Source organism: Oreochromis niloticus, linkage group LG6 (assembly GCF_001858045.2).
Source record: "Oreochromis niloticus isolate F11D_XX linkage group LG6, O_niloticus_UMD_NMBU, whole genome shotgun sequence".
In the NCBI taxonomy this organism is placed as follows: domain Eukaryota; kingdom Metazoa; phylum Chordata; class Actinopteri; order Cichliformes; family Cichlidae; genus Oreochromis; species Oreochromis niloticus.
The window spans coordinates 29,542,966-29,556,669 of NC_031971.2; the positions used below are offsets into that span (position 1 = coordinate 29,542,966).

The 13,704-nt window shown below is 38.1% G+C and overlaps 1 protein-coding gene across 3 annotated transcripts; it reads left to right on the forward strand.

Moving 5' to 3' along the window:
- Positions 1–1,657: 1,657 nt before the first annotated feature.
- clta (clathrin, light chain A) lies at positions 1,658–12,496 on the forward strand. 3 transcript variants are annotated; one of them, XM_003449949.5, is made up of 7 exons: positions 1,658–1,963; positions 2,627–2,655; positions 3,692–3,809; positions 4,337–4,448; positions 6,882–6,935; positions 9,818–9,853; positions 11,288–12,496. In XM_003449949.5, exons 1-7 carry the CDS (start codon positions 1,786–1,788, stop codon positions 11,457–11,459), a joined length of 699 nt encoding a protein of 232 aa, XP_003449997.1. In that variant the 5' UTR covers positions 1,658–1,785; the 3' UTR covers positions 11,460–12,496. The 3 variants fall into 3 exon arrangements, with proteins under 3 accessions (XP_003449997.1, XP_005454826.1, XP_003449996.1); XM_005454769.4 differs by lacking the exon at positions 9,818–9,853; XM_003449948.5 differs by lacking the exons at positions 6,882–6,935; positions 9,818–9,853 and having other exon boundaries at positions 1,664–1,963.
- The last annotated feature ends 1,208 nt before the right edge of the window (positions 12,497–13,704 follow it).

The following is a 13,704-nucleotide window of genomic DNA, read 5'->3' on the forward strand; positions in this document are numbered from 1 at the left end:
GACAAGATTTACAAGGAGTACATCAAAAGGGTAGCTCAGGTTGAGCAGTTGGAAGACAAGGCTGAGGCTGGATTGGAGGAGGGATAGTGGATATACTGAGAAAAAGATGTTAAATATAGAGCTGCCAGTCATGAGAAAAAAGGAAGACCTCAGAGGGGGTTCATGGATGTAGTGAACGAAGACATGCAAGGGCTTTGTGTGACAGAAGAAAATGAAAGAGATGAGCTGCTGTGGCAACCTGTAAATGAAGAAGCTAGATGATCTGCTGCACTACAGGTCATGTGGTTCACGACTCTGTTGCCTTCTTTCTGGAACAAAACGCATGGTCTCTCCCACTAAACACAAACTGGATTAGATTGCCTTGTACTAAATAAATAACCCATTGTTTTACTATTAAATTCCATCATCACATTCATGCTTTGTAGTTGTAACATATAAGGCAGGTTGTTAATTTTTGTGAGTGTACTTGAAGAGGCTTCCTGTCTAATAATGATAGACTTTTTTTTTGTCTTTGCTTAGTTTTGCAACTACTTCCATAATGTAGATTGCAACTGTAGTTAAACAGGGGTGTTTGGGACATACCAGCATGTAGCCAAAAACATAACTGACTGTCTTAAATGCATTGTTTAAGAGATTGCAACTATTGTGCAAAGCTATCACCTGTGAAACTGTGAATACTGTGAGTTTAGCGGACACAGTAAATTGCAGCATAATATTAATTTTGGTAAAAGCATTGTAAAGGGGGATTTTTCATGGAGAAGTCATGGCCATGAAAATATACTGTTTTGTCAGAAAAATAATTCATATTTCAGTACTGTACCGTTCACCCAGCATGTGTATGAGTAATTCAAATCAGTTGTGCTGGAGTTTTTGAACCTCTTTGAATGTTATCTTTAAATTAACTTTAAGAATAAACAAACTAATATTTTAAGTGTTCATTGTGTAACTCCGCCAGTATTCCTGTTTTAAAACAGCAGTTGCACCCAGCTATATAACCCGAGTCAGGTGAACGCTTGCCACCTGAGCCCTTTGATACTGTCAGAACTGTGAATAATTAACCAGCGCGGAATTATACCGGGGCTGGACACAACTGCTGCCAGGGTTATGAAGAGGAAGCTGGAAAACTTGCTAAGTTTTTGACAGAAGACGTCTATAAGACTAGAAGAACTGGAATAACGGTCTGTGATCGAATAGGACAGTTCAAGACAATTTTCCAATATAATGGTTAAGCAATATCAGGGAGTTAAATCAATAACAGGCCTTGTAAAGGTAGAGGGTAAACGGACAAACTGAGGAAATAAAACAGAAAAAATAGCTGAAATTTGTTTAAAAACAAAAACAAAATCCGATTTGTTCTTTATTACAGAAACAAAATGTTTGCATTTTTGGATTTGCACAAAAATAAATTGATATTTTTTTTTCTTATCTGACGAATTCACACTTATAACTATGCAAACAGTTGCGTGTTAAACGTGCAGCAGATTTAAAAAAATTACTGCAGATTTTTCTCTATTTCTGACAGCAGCACCCAGCAGGTCATGGGATCCGCATGAAACGCTTTCAAATATTTGATTGGTCCCGTTATGAGAAAGTTGTTGTATGACTGGTCATCACTACTGCCAGTAATCCATTCTTGCTTGTGATTGGTTACTCTTCTGTTTCCGCTTCGCCAGCTTTTACCGTTTTTTTCCCCTTTCGTCCTTCTTCCTGCTGGTCTAATCGGTTTCAGTGGTGCTACACCTGCTCGTTGTTTCACACGTTTATCCCCCTATCACTACAGACAACATGGACGATTTTGACATGCTGAACGCGCCCAGTGCTGGAAACGGTGTCGGCTCGGAGGAGGACCCCGCTGCCGCTTTCCTGGCCCAGCAGGAGAGCGAAATTGCGGGCATTGAAAACGACGAAGGCTTCAGCATCTTGGACAGTGGAGATGTCCCCTCTTCGCTAGGAGACAGTAACGGTGCGTGGCTGTTATGCTCAAGCGAAGAAAATGTCGCTTTATGTTGTCTGTTTGGCGTCATTAGTGACAGAGGGTTTTGTGTATGTGTAACTAAACGCTAAACACTCGGTTAATCTAGACGCTATTTTGGCCTTAAATGGACACTGAAGCTAAGGCTAACTGAGCTAGCAGATTAGCCAAGTGGACATGGTTAGCGTTGATATTAACCTGTGTAAGATTACTTTGAACTCCACACTAAACATGTAGAGGTGAAACTTGAAGTCATTTATTAATACGTCCTAGTTTATGCTGAAATAAGCTACTGCTGCTGGCAGTGCCACTCATTCTTTCCAATCAACTTGATTGCTTGCGGCTACATTTACAGCAGTTTGTGTCAGCCACTTAGGAAATGGGCACAGCTTAACAACCTTTGCTCATGACTTACTCATTTCCTCCAATCTAGTATGGCCACAGCTGTAGGAATTGTTGGTCAGAAATGCTGACATCCATTATTACGAAACAGGAGTGCATTTAGCAACAATATTTGGTTCTCTGTTAGACAAGTTCAAAGCATGGTAAAAATCTCTTTTTTAGGACATTTAATATTTCAATACGTTTTGTCATGTGTATGCCTTTATTTGTCTGCTTGATTTCTAACTGCAGTCCCCCCTCTACCTTTTCTAGATGGTGCCATCAATGGAGAGCTTCATGGGGTACTGTTATCATGTTGGAATTCACCTTGTGTTTGTTCCTCTGTGTTTTGTGTGTATAAGTGCAGAAAGGATTAAAATCTTTTAATACATAAATTATGGTTTGGGTATGCACTAACGCACAGTGCTAAAGAAAGAATAAAAAGAGGGATGAAAAGGATGGCCTGTACTAAATGCCTGCACCATAAAGAAGGATTTGAATCCACAAAACAAAAAAATACCCTCAGTGTGTTGAAGTTGCGTCCAAGGATGCATTGATATACAACAGTGAGAGGGGCCTTTTCTGCCAAAGACCTATTTGAAATAGGTCAGACTGCACCATGTCTGCTCTTAGATGACCTGCAACCAGTTCCGTTCAGTGACTCAAAGTAGTGCCTGATGGCAGGCAATTGGCTACAATGGCCACACCTCTAATTTAAGCCATCAGTAAAGGTCAAAGGGGGTTGATTTATTAAAAAAACATTTCACTCTGTACAACTTAACAGCATCAGTTTAAAAAAATGACATTGAAGATTCTCATATTTGGATTAAAACTTCTTTGTTTCTTGACAACCTCATTTTAGGTGTGTTCCTTAATTCCCTTGATAATTGCCGTTTATAAATGTAAAAACAGCAATTAGCCTTGAAGTGCATTTACTTGAATATTGCAATTTCCTCAAGAGATGTTTATACATCAATTCTGCAGAATTTTCACTGTGTATGTCATTGTGGAAAATACTAATTTCCTTTTAACACCATAACAGTGATTTTTAGTATCTGAGCTTTTGAATATTTGTCTGTTAGTCACTTCAGCTTCCTTTTCCTGTGCTGTCATTGCAACATATCTTCCTTTCCTGTCAGTCAGAGAACCTTGCTTCTAAGAATACATGTACGGTATGCGTATTGGGGTGTGGGGGTGGGGAACCCAATTCCACTTTAATTATAACTTTCAGATAATGGTTAGAAAAATGAAACACTAAACATGAATGGATAAATAGCCAAATCATTGGAAATTTTGATAAAACTGTAAACTGTGCTTACCATTTTGCTCCTTTCTCAGGAAAGCAATGGTCCATCAGATGCCTATGCAGCAATTTCTAATGCAGACCGACTGCAGGCTGAACCAGAAAGTCTACGTAAGTGGAGGGAGGAGCAAAGCGAGAGGCTGGAGGAGCTAGGTAAGCACCCAGCAGAACGCTTTACTATAGGGTAGGGCAGAACACTGATCTGTGAGATGTGATAAGTAAAGGTAGAGATTAGGGCTGTGCCATAACAATATTATTGTTGACAATATGATAACAGTTTTTACGTGATATAAATTATCATGTTGCAATACCGTTGCTATAGCAATGCAGGGGGGTTACTTTCTCTGTGTGTGACAGTGTGAGAACCCCAGGCATCTCTGATCACCAAGCATTAGATCCTCATAACAATTTAGTACCTTTCTAATCGGTTTTCAACTAGCCAATTTAGTAATGTCAATTTGACTTGTGTCTTTTTCCTGAAATATTGTTGTATAATTTTTCTGTCTAAATGACCTTCCTTTAGCGGAGATTCCGCACGCAGTGTTATCCAAATCTTTGTGTTCCTATTATCCCTGTTTCCTTTCACATAATTCTGTTTATCATCTTTTTGGGGATGTTTATTCTTTTATCAGTCTCTGCTCTTGTGTGTGATTTCTGTATTTTTGCATTTACTTCTGCAGATGCTAACTCTCGCAAGCAGGAGACGGAATGGAAGGAGAAGGCCAAGGTGGAGCTGGAGGAGTGGCATGCCAGGCAGAATGAGCAGCTGGAGAAAACCAAAACCAATAACAGGTACTGTAGTCTTGGACGCATAGAAACAGGATGGAAGATCAATAAAAATGAAAGAAGACTGTGGGGATATATGTGAGTTATCCCGGCTTAAAAAGAATGTAGATCTGTAAGTTGTGGCAGGTGAAGAAATGATGGCTACCCGGTCACTCAACTTCTGTACCCTTGAGTAAGTTCACAAATAATTACTGAAATTTCTATCCATATGTTGTTCTTTCAGGAGGAATAGAACTAACCTATCCCTGAATTTCAAGAAACACATTATGCTGGTGTCCCCATTTGTGTTTGGCACCGGTTTTTATTTCAGTTGTCTACAAGTTCATACTGTAAAGAAAATCCATTCTCTCTAAGGGGAAATCTCATGTGGCTTTTCATCACCTTTTTAGTTAAAATGCTATTTGATCCCCACTTATTAAGTTTCTCAGACGCTGGAGTTACTGTTCACTGCATGTCTTCAGTCATTAAAATTACCTATACCTAAGACAAGTCTATGCAATTTCCTGTTATTTCTGGAAATCTGTTAACTAATGTGTTATATTTTAAGGAAAACAAATGGAGTCAAATGTTTCCTGTGAAGTAAAAACTGTTTTACTGCCTTTTATTATCACAGGAAGGTTCTATGTAGAGATGCACCGAATGCAATTTTCTTGGTCAGTATAGATGTTTTTCTGATCTGCCAATACTGATTTTTGCAGGCTTTTAACTGACAACTGTTACTGACAACAAAACTCCAGCTTTCTTCAGTGTCAATAAACTTGACAATTACAGGATCTTTTTTAATTTAAACAACTTCAGTGCAGTATAAATAATTACCTGAAAATGAGCTGTTGTACACCCACATTTACCTGATATGACGTCACCAGATAACAAGACATTGTCTTCTTTTCCTCTATAATTTTCCTCATAACCACCTTGATCCTTTGCTCGTACTGAGGCTGCCTCTGAGCTCTGGATAGCGTTAGCTACTTTTCCTCTGTTAGTTTCTTTAAAATGTCCATTTTCAAAAGTTTCTTTAAATTTGTTGTTCTGAACAACAAATTTCATTTCCCTGTGGTTTGCTTAAGCCACCTTTGTTTCTTATCTCACTTCTGCGCTAACAGTGTAGCGTGTGAGTGGGTGTACAACTAATAGCCTGCGCTGCTGTTTGTGAGTCATATGTGCATTAAAAGGACTGGCTTGTAATCATATGGTCATATGGGAGTCTGACTGATCACCAGACAAGGTGGAAAACACAGAAAATAAGCTGATTGCAATTAATGAATGCTCGATCGGTGCATCTCTACTTCTGCATTCGTGACTTGATGTAGGTAATTTACTAAAACCATGCAAGGTCACTATCAGTGACTGTCAGCTTTCGATAATCGGTAATATGCAGAGCTCCTTTTACTGTATTCTTGCTTCAGAAAGTTATACAGGGTAGTGGGTTTAAAAGAGGAAAAAAACTGACTCCTTATAAATAAGCAAATGAATACATTGAGATTGCATGTGTTATAGCCCATTATACCTCAGAGGTATACCTGTAAAATAAGGACGGGCAGATGGCACCATGTAGCACATTACTCCTATTGTGTCAATGGTGTGTTGGGGTGTTCATTGATAGCGACATCTACTGGATATAACAGTGAAGTGCAGGCAGTATGGAGAGAGACTAAACTAGGTTCTGACCACCAAATGAGTGAAGGGTCCTGTTTATGTAACCAGCTGATGGTATACTGAAATTAATTTGATTATAAAAAATAATATAATAGATTAATATAGTATGTCAAATGCAGAATTCACAAAAATAATTTTTTTCTTTCTTGTGTATGTGGGGGGAGAAGGTAGGGTTAAATGATCCCAGATTGGAGAAATATTTTTTGTATTCCCTCCATGGTTCCTTTGTGTAGTTGTTAACGGCAAGTCAAAAATGTAAAAACACAAAGGGCACCTAAAGCAGTCTCATCTACTCCTTAGCACAAATGTGAATGATTCGAAAGTTGTGCTTACGTGTCAAACAGCACAGCAGCTGTTTCACCGGTCACATGATTTTTCTTACAGCGATGCATGCACCGATGTGGGGTTAAGCTTTTTTGTGCTCATACACGCACCAACGCTTATAGGTATAGCTATAACATACTGGGTTACGACATTCCACTAATTGGCTTATTAGTTAAAAATGTGTCAAGTATTCAAAATTAGGCAATTTGGTGGAAATAGAAGAGGTGTGAAGAGCTAAAAGTTTGTTGTGCATGACTGGGGCCATGGCATCTTTAAACAGTCTTTAAATCCCTCTGACATTGATCAAACACCTGAGCCTTTGATTGATTATATGCCTGAGCATATTGTTGTATGATAACTTGCAGTGCTTGTGTTTCCATTCCTCTTCTCCCTTTTACCACTTTCTCTCTTTTCTCCTGCCTTCTTGCTGCTCTGTCGTTTGGGTGGATATTTGTCCAGGGTGTTGGATGAAGACTTCTACAAGCAACCCTTCTCTGAGCTCATTGGTTATGTGTATGTTGCTCCAACTAACATCCTCCTCTTATTGTTTACTTTAGCTTTTTTTTTTCCCATTGTCAACAGCCATTGACATCACATTAATCTCTTTGGTTAGATCATCAGTTTATCATCTTTCTGTTGCCATGTTACTTTCTCCTTCAGTCATACATTTGAAATGCCTGCATTCATAATCGTTACTTTGCCTATCCAGCTTGAACTTTTTAAAAATATAAACTGCATTCATAATTTTAACTGCATATCATCTGCATGGCATTTGTGAGTTGATGCCTGTTGGTATATTTCAGTAACGCATGCCGTCACACCCATGGAAATCAAATTAATACTTTCACAACTGTGCCATTGTTAATTTGCCATTCATTTCTCTTTATTCTCTTCAGCAACTCATTATCCAAATGCATTTCATAAATTTCCAACAATTAACACCTGCTTACATCAACTGCGTAAAAATTAATGAAACTGTTTTGGGTTTTTTTCCACTTAACAACTTTATTAATGTTGATTTTCTTGTTTTACTTACAAGTAAGATATGTAGAGATAGTTTGAAGCAATTGTGTGTGTGTGGTTTTTTTTTTTTTTTTTTCCCCCTTAATCTTCTATATTATAGTCATGGCCAAAAGTTTTGAATGACATGTACTTGTTTTCAAAGTTTGCTGCTTCATTGTTTTTAGATCGTTTTGTCAGTTGTCTCTGTGATGTAATGAAGTATAATTACGAGTGCTTCATAAGTTTCACAGGCTTTTATTGACAATTACATCAAGTTTATGCAAAGAGTCAATATTTGCAGTGTTGGCCCTGTTTTTTGGGTTGGTTTTTTTTTTTTTTTTTTCTTTTCTTTTTTCTTTTTTCTCTCTCAAGACCTCTGGAGTTCGCCCGACCATGCTGTCAATCGACTTTTGGGCCAAATCCTGACTGATGGCAACACATTCTTAATCGCTGCTTGAAGTCTGTCACAATTAATGTGTTTTTGCTTGTTCAACCACCTCTTGAGGATTGACCACACATTCTCAATTGGATTAAGGTTTGGGGAGTTTCCTGGCCTGACCTAAAATTTCAATGTTTTGTTCCCTGAGCCACTTAGTTATCACTTTGGCCTTATGGTATGGTGTTCCATCATTCTAGAAAAGTCATTGTCATTCACTAAACTGTTCTTGGATGGTGGAAGAAGTCGCTGTCGCAGGATGTTTTGGTAGCATTCTTTATTTGGTGAATGCCGTAGGCATTCAACCTATTGAGTTCCTGTTTCTTTATTCTTTGCTGCCTAACTACTCCCACATTTTTTGTGCTTTTTTTTTTCACCATTCAAATTTTAAACTCCTCTGCTATTTCTGCTAATGCCAGCTGTATCTTTTGGTCCTCATAACTTTTATACTTTTTAAAATATTAAGCTTTTTAACATTTCGACTCGCCATATCTCTTAAACCGTGGACTCCAAAGACATGAGCCTTGTGCCAATATATCTTCAGACACTCCTGACGCTCACAGTGAAAGAATGTTTTGATACCGTTTACCGTTTCCCCATGAATTACGTTTGTTTCAGGATAGGAAATCTGTCCTCCTCTCAGATTTCAAACTCTGGAATTGAAGCAGTTTTCTTTTGTTTTTGTTCATTTTCACGGCAAAGAAGGAAACTGCTAAACTGAAGCAGCAAACTTTGTGTAGATGGTAAATAATTTCACTTCACATTGGTACTTTTGAGGTTCCTTAGTATATAAACATGATATAGCATATAAATAATTAAGAAAACAGTAATTATTTAGAAACACATGCCAGGTTTTGTTTCTTTAATGCTGAATGAGTCTGGAGTTTGTTTCCAGGCAGTTGTAATTATTGGATTTTTTTTTTTCTTTCTATAAGAAATGTGAAGATATCAAATCGTGGATACACAACTGCTTCAAACTGAGCTGTGTTCATGCTTTATTAGAATGTTAAGATGACCTGCTGATACGCCCAGCTAACTATCGAATAGCTTGAGCTGTGCAGCCTTTGGTTCTGCTATCAAATTACTTGGGTGTATCCATTAGCCTTGATTGTGGTGTGCACGTTTTGTTTCTGTCAGCTTAGGTTGCCATTTTAAAATGCAAGAATTTAGTGCAAAACCTGGTTTCATGTAAAGAATTTCTAGGCCTCTTGTTATTCCTACATTACCTCCAGTAGTTTAAAGTGTTTAGTTCCTTCCTCATTGAACTAGTAAATGAGCTGCTCATCTGAAACTTAGCATCACATTTCTACTGTCTTTGTGTTTATTTAAATAGTCCTTTTCTCAAAATGTGCACACCCCTGAAGCTTTCCAGCTTATTAGCTTGTACTCACCCAAACAGACAGAATGAAATTTTAGCCTTAGTATTGGCGAATGACACCGAATCATAATCGCTCCACTTCCTCTTCCTCCATCTGATTGGTGTCACTCTGCTATGATACCTACTACTTGGAGGAAGTAAGAATTGGAGTGTTATTTACAAATGTAGAAACATTGTGTGTTTATATCTCATGAAAAATAAAATCAAAGAAATGAGCTGTTGGACTCTTTGCAGAGCAGAAAATTACTGAGATGATGTAGATGGTTAAATTTATTAACTTTATTACAGATTGAGAAGCTGATTTTTAGGGAATGAGTACCTGAGTTAAAAGCATAGAAGATCAGTTCAGTTTAGCAAACCAAAGGCTGCACACTAATCATTTTCATTTTTAAGAAAATAAAGTCAAAAGAAAAATGTTGCTTTTGCATGCTGGCTTTAAACATCTGCATTTGAGCTCATTTTTGTTGTCTTTTATTTCACCCCCCCCCCCCTCTCTCTTCCTCTCTCTCCCTCTCTCTCTCCTAAATTCTGACTTGTGAAACTGTTTCTCCCTGTTTTCTTTTCCTATGCACCTTAAAGCACACATATTAACCATCCTTGCTACCGCCTAGACCAGTTAAGTAAAAATATAAAACCCCAGAATTTCAAAATACTTTATCATTTTCACAGGGGTTAGATGCAGTTCTGTCTGTGTGTATGTGTTTATAGTGCATTGCACAGGTACCCAGTTGAATAGCACAAGAGTTAGATCCAGAGCCTAGGGTTTGGTATAATGTTCCTCCTTTGATGTTGTGGTCCTTCTAGTCCCTTGTGTATTGTAGATGGTTGTGAAAGTGAATGCTCATTAGCTTCTCACCTACCCTGTTTTGCTTTGTGTACTGTGTTTAAGTTTTTAGCTCAGGTGGGGTGGAGAGTAAAAGATCCTTATAAGTAGAACTAAAGAATAGCATTGGAGTTTCATGTTTGTGGGTGGGGAGTCACAAGAGTTTAGCAATATATGTGGCTTGCGTTTTAAATTGTAGTAGTGGAACTGATCCATTTATAACATTTTATTTATTTATTTATTTATTTATTTATTTATTTATTTATTTACTTGCATTTTTTAACTACATAAGTAATCTTTGTAAAGGCCTTTTTTGTTCTTTGATGGATTTAATGAAGCCACACCTGTGCCTAAATATTTTAAGGTTAATTATCTGTTTGGCATTTGAGACGCATAATTTCAGTGTCAACGCATTCTTTGCCACAGCCAAAACACCCCGCTTTTCTGCTTGCCAATGCATGCCTAATGCATTTTTTGTTTTGTTTTTTGTTTTGTTCGGTTAGGCTTGATTAAAAATCTGAACATGTATTACTGTTTCTATTAATCAAGAACAAGTATACAGATAACTACATATCACTATACTTGGTTCTTGCTGAGTTCCTTAATGAACAATACTTTTATCCAGCCAGAAATACATTTTTCTTAAATTGTTGTTGTTGTTATTATTATTATTATTATTATTATTATTATTATTATTATTATTGTTATTATTGTTATATTTTTTTTATTTATTTTGGTTGGGGGGGGTTGGTTGTTTTTGGCTTGAGCGTGATTTCTCATTGTTGTGTATAAATCTCCCCCTAATGTTGTTGAGAGTAGAATATACAGGTGACTTGCTGTATTGTGTAAAGTGGGGGGCATGCCACCGATAATGAAGCTGGGGAAGCTTGTTCCTTGTTGCTTTCTCAGTTTTAGGAGTAAAGATAGATGGATGTTTGTGTGCAGTGATTGGACTGTCCAGCCCTGAGGTAGACTCTGCTGAACTAAAAAAGTTCAACCCCTAACCCAAAATCAGATGGAAAAATTTAAGTTTAATTTAAGTGGAACCAAAACTGAGAACTTGGTTTAAAAATTTCACTGTTGGCACCAATGACTTTGTCTAAAGAACTTGTATGTGGTGTTAGTCAGCAGAGGTCTTTTTCAGGGCTGCACATCTGTGTATCTTGTGACTTCGCCCACTGATGGCTCGCTCTTCCATGTCTTTTCCTCCTCTTTGATGCTTACAGGGCAGCTGAGGAAGCCATGATTTCAGATCTGGATGAGAACAACCCAGGCACAGAGTGGGAGCGGGTGGCACGGCTCTGTGACTTTAATCCCAAGTCCAGCAAGCAGGCTAAGGATGTGTCCCGCATGCGTTCGGTCCTCATCTCCCTGAAGCAGTCCCCACTAGTCCGCTAGGCACCCAAGGCTGCTCAGGAAATCATTCCATATCATCTTTTTCCATGACACGTCAACAAAACCAACTATTCATGCCCCACACTTTGTATTCTGATATCAAGGGGCACTTACACCACTTGTGTCCATATCTGTCAGTCATGCACAGCCTTGTTTCCCCACCTCACAGGGTATAGCCACTTGCTTTACCCTGATGTATTTCCTCCTGGCAGGGCTGTAGAGATTAGCCCTGATGTACCTGCTCACCATTTTTGCCCCCTAAAGATTTTACCTTTACACCTCTTTTATAGACCAGTCAGGACTTTGTTTCCCTTGTTGTTTAGTAAAAATGAAATCAAGGACAGTTAGATCTACACAAGGTCTCATGTTGTGTGTGACAGTCGTGCAAGGGTGGTGAGTTAGGACACTAAAAGGGAAAAGCTGACGTTTGTTTGGGCCAACAGCTACACTACAGTGCTTTACGAGCCCCCCCCCCCCCCCCCCCCCAAACCCCAATATCATTCCTATAATGCTGTGTCACTGTTAAGCCTCAGTCAGCCTCATTAATATTTTCACCTTTGAAGGTTGATATTAAATGGTTTCATTCACATTTCTTTCTGCAGCATGTCCAGTACAAAGTGTTTCTTTTTCTTTTTGATTTTGAAGGACCAAACTCTTAAGACAAAACTCCAAATTCAGTGTGTGTACTTTGAACTGTGTCTAGAGCCTGCTTGTGGCAAATTGTGTTAAACTATGCATTTCTTTTGAAAGCCTCTCCCCCTCCTAGTCAGGAACTGAAGTCAAGTCATTACAATAAATGTGACCTATTTGTATGCGTGTTTAAACCTCCACAGTGTGTGTATGTACTTGATGCGTGTACCTATGTACATATACAGAAGGCAATATATATATATATACATTATATAAAACATCTATGTCACTGAAATTAGACATTTGTGGTTTTAAAGAGAACTAGATCCTAGCCAGATGTTGGTTGACCATGTTTGTTCATTGTCCATTTGATTTCAATATCAATAAAAAGTAAAGATGTTGTTCTGTTATCATTTAACTTGTCTTTTAACTTCTTTATTTTTTAAATTAATTTTTAGATTAAGATTTATATCAAGGTCAGAGTGCAACTCAATATTACTTCAAACTATGGGGTGTTGCCGTTCTTGCATTAAATGCCTTTATATTAACATTATCACACTGTAACGTTAATATAAAAGACTTCTTTGTACTCTAATGTAAATGTGTTTATCAACATTTTATATTTTGCAACATTTGTGACATCTCCAAGATCATGCAAATCTGGAAAAGGTATGCTAAAAGGAAAATACCGGTTTTAGAACAACATATACTCTGATCCAAGAGGGTTTCTTTTTAGGGAAGGCCTTGCATATTTCAGAAAATACGAAACAGGAGAATTAGCTGCTAAACTGGCCTGCCTGACCAGTTGAAAGCATTTGATGGGTCATGAACTAAAAATATAACAAAGACCTATGACTGTTGAGAAGCCAGAATTCAATATCAGAAAAGGGTCTCCTCGTTTAGAATTCGGGTTGTATCCAATTAGGTCCGTAATTTGGCAGACAAAGTACCCAGACTTATTGTTGCAGTTACTGTCATCAAATTCAAAATTACCCTTTTAAAAAAAAAAAAAAAAATTAAATTGCACAATTTCGAAGTTTAAACACTGATATGTTTTCTGTGTGGTATTTATCTGGATTCTAATCTAAGTTGCTGTTAAAAATTTTCTGAAGCTGGTGACTCAGATGAATTTATCCTCGGCAGCAGAGATGACTCTTGGTCTTTCCTGGGGTGGTCCCCAATGTGAGCCAGTTTTGTCCTAATGCTTGGTTTTTGCAACTACACTTGGGGACACATTCAAAGTTTTAGCAATTTTCCGGACTGACTGACCTTCAACACTCCCCCAATTGCAGTGCTGCAATTTTGCTTCTGCAAGAAAGAGGACTTTGGATTAACATTTAGATGTGCAAGGTTACGAAGCCGCAAAAGTTAGAATGCTGGTGAATAAAAGCAGTTGAAGCTGGGCTACGGTTCAGTCTTAATCCTTAATGAAAGGATATTTGGGAGACTTTAAGGAAGTGTAGGTACAGCGTGGCCCTCTGGGGGCGCTGCTGTCCGGCGGGTTTTCAGCTAATTCGCCCGGTCTGCGGGCTTATTTCAAAGCAACGTGAGTTGAGCTGTGAGCTTTGCTGGTGGGTGATCTTGCTCAATTTTGCATAGGTGGCGAGTGGCCAGAGCT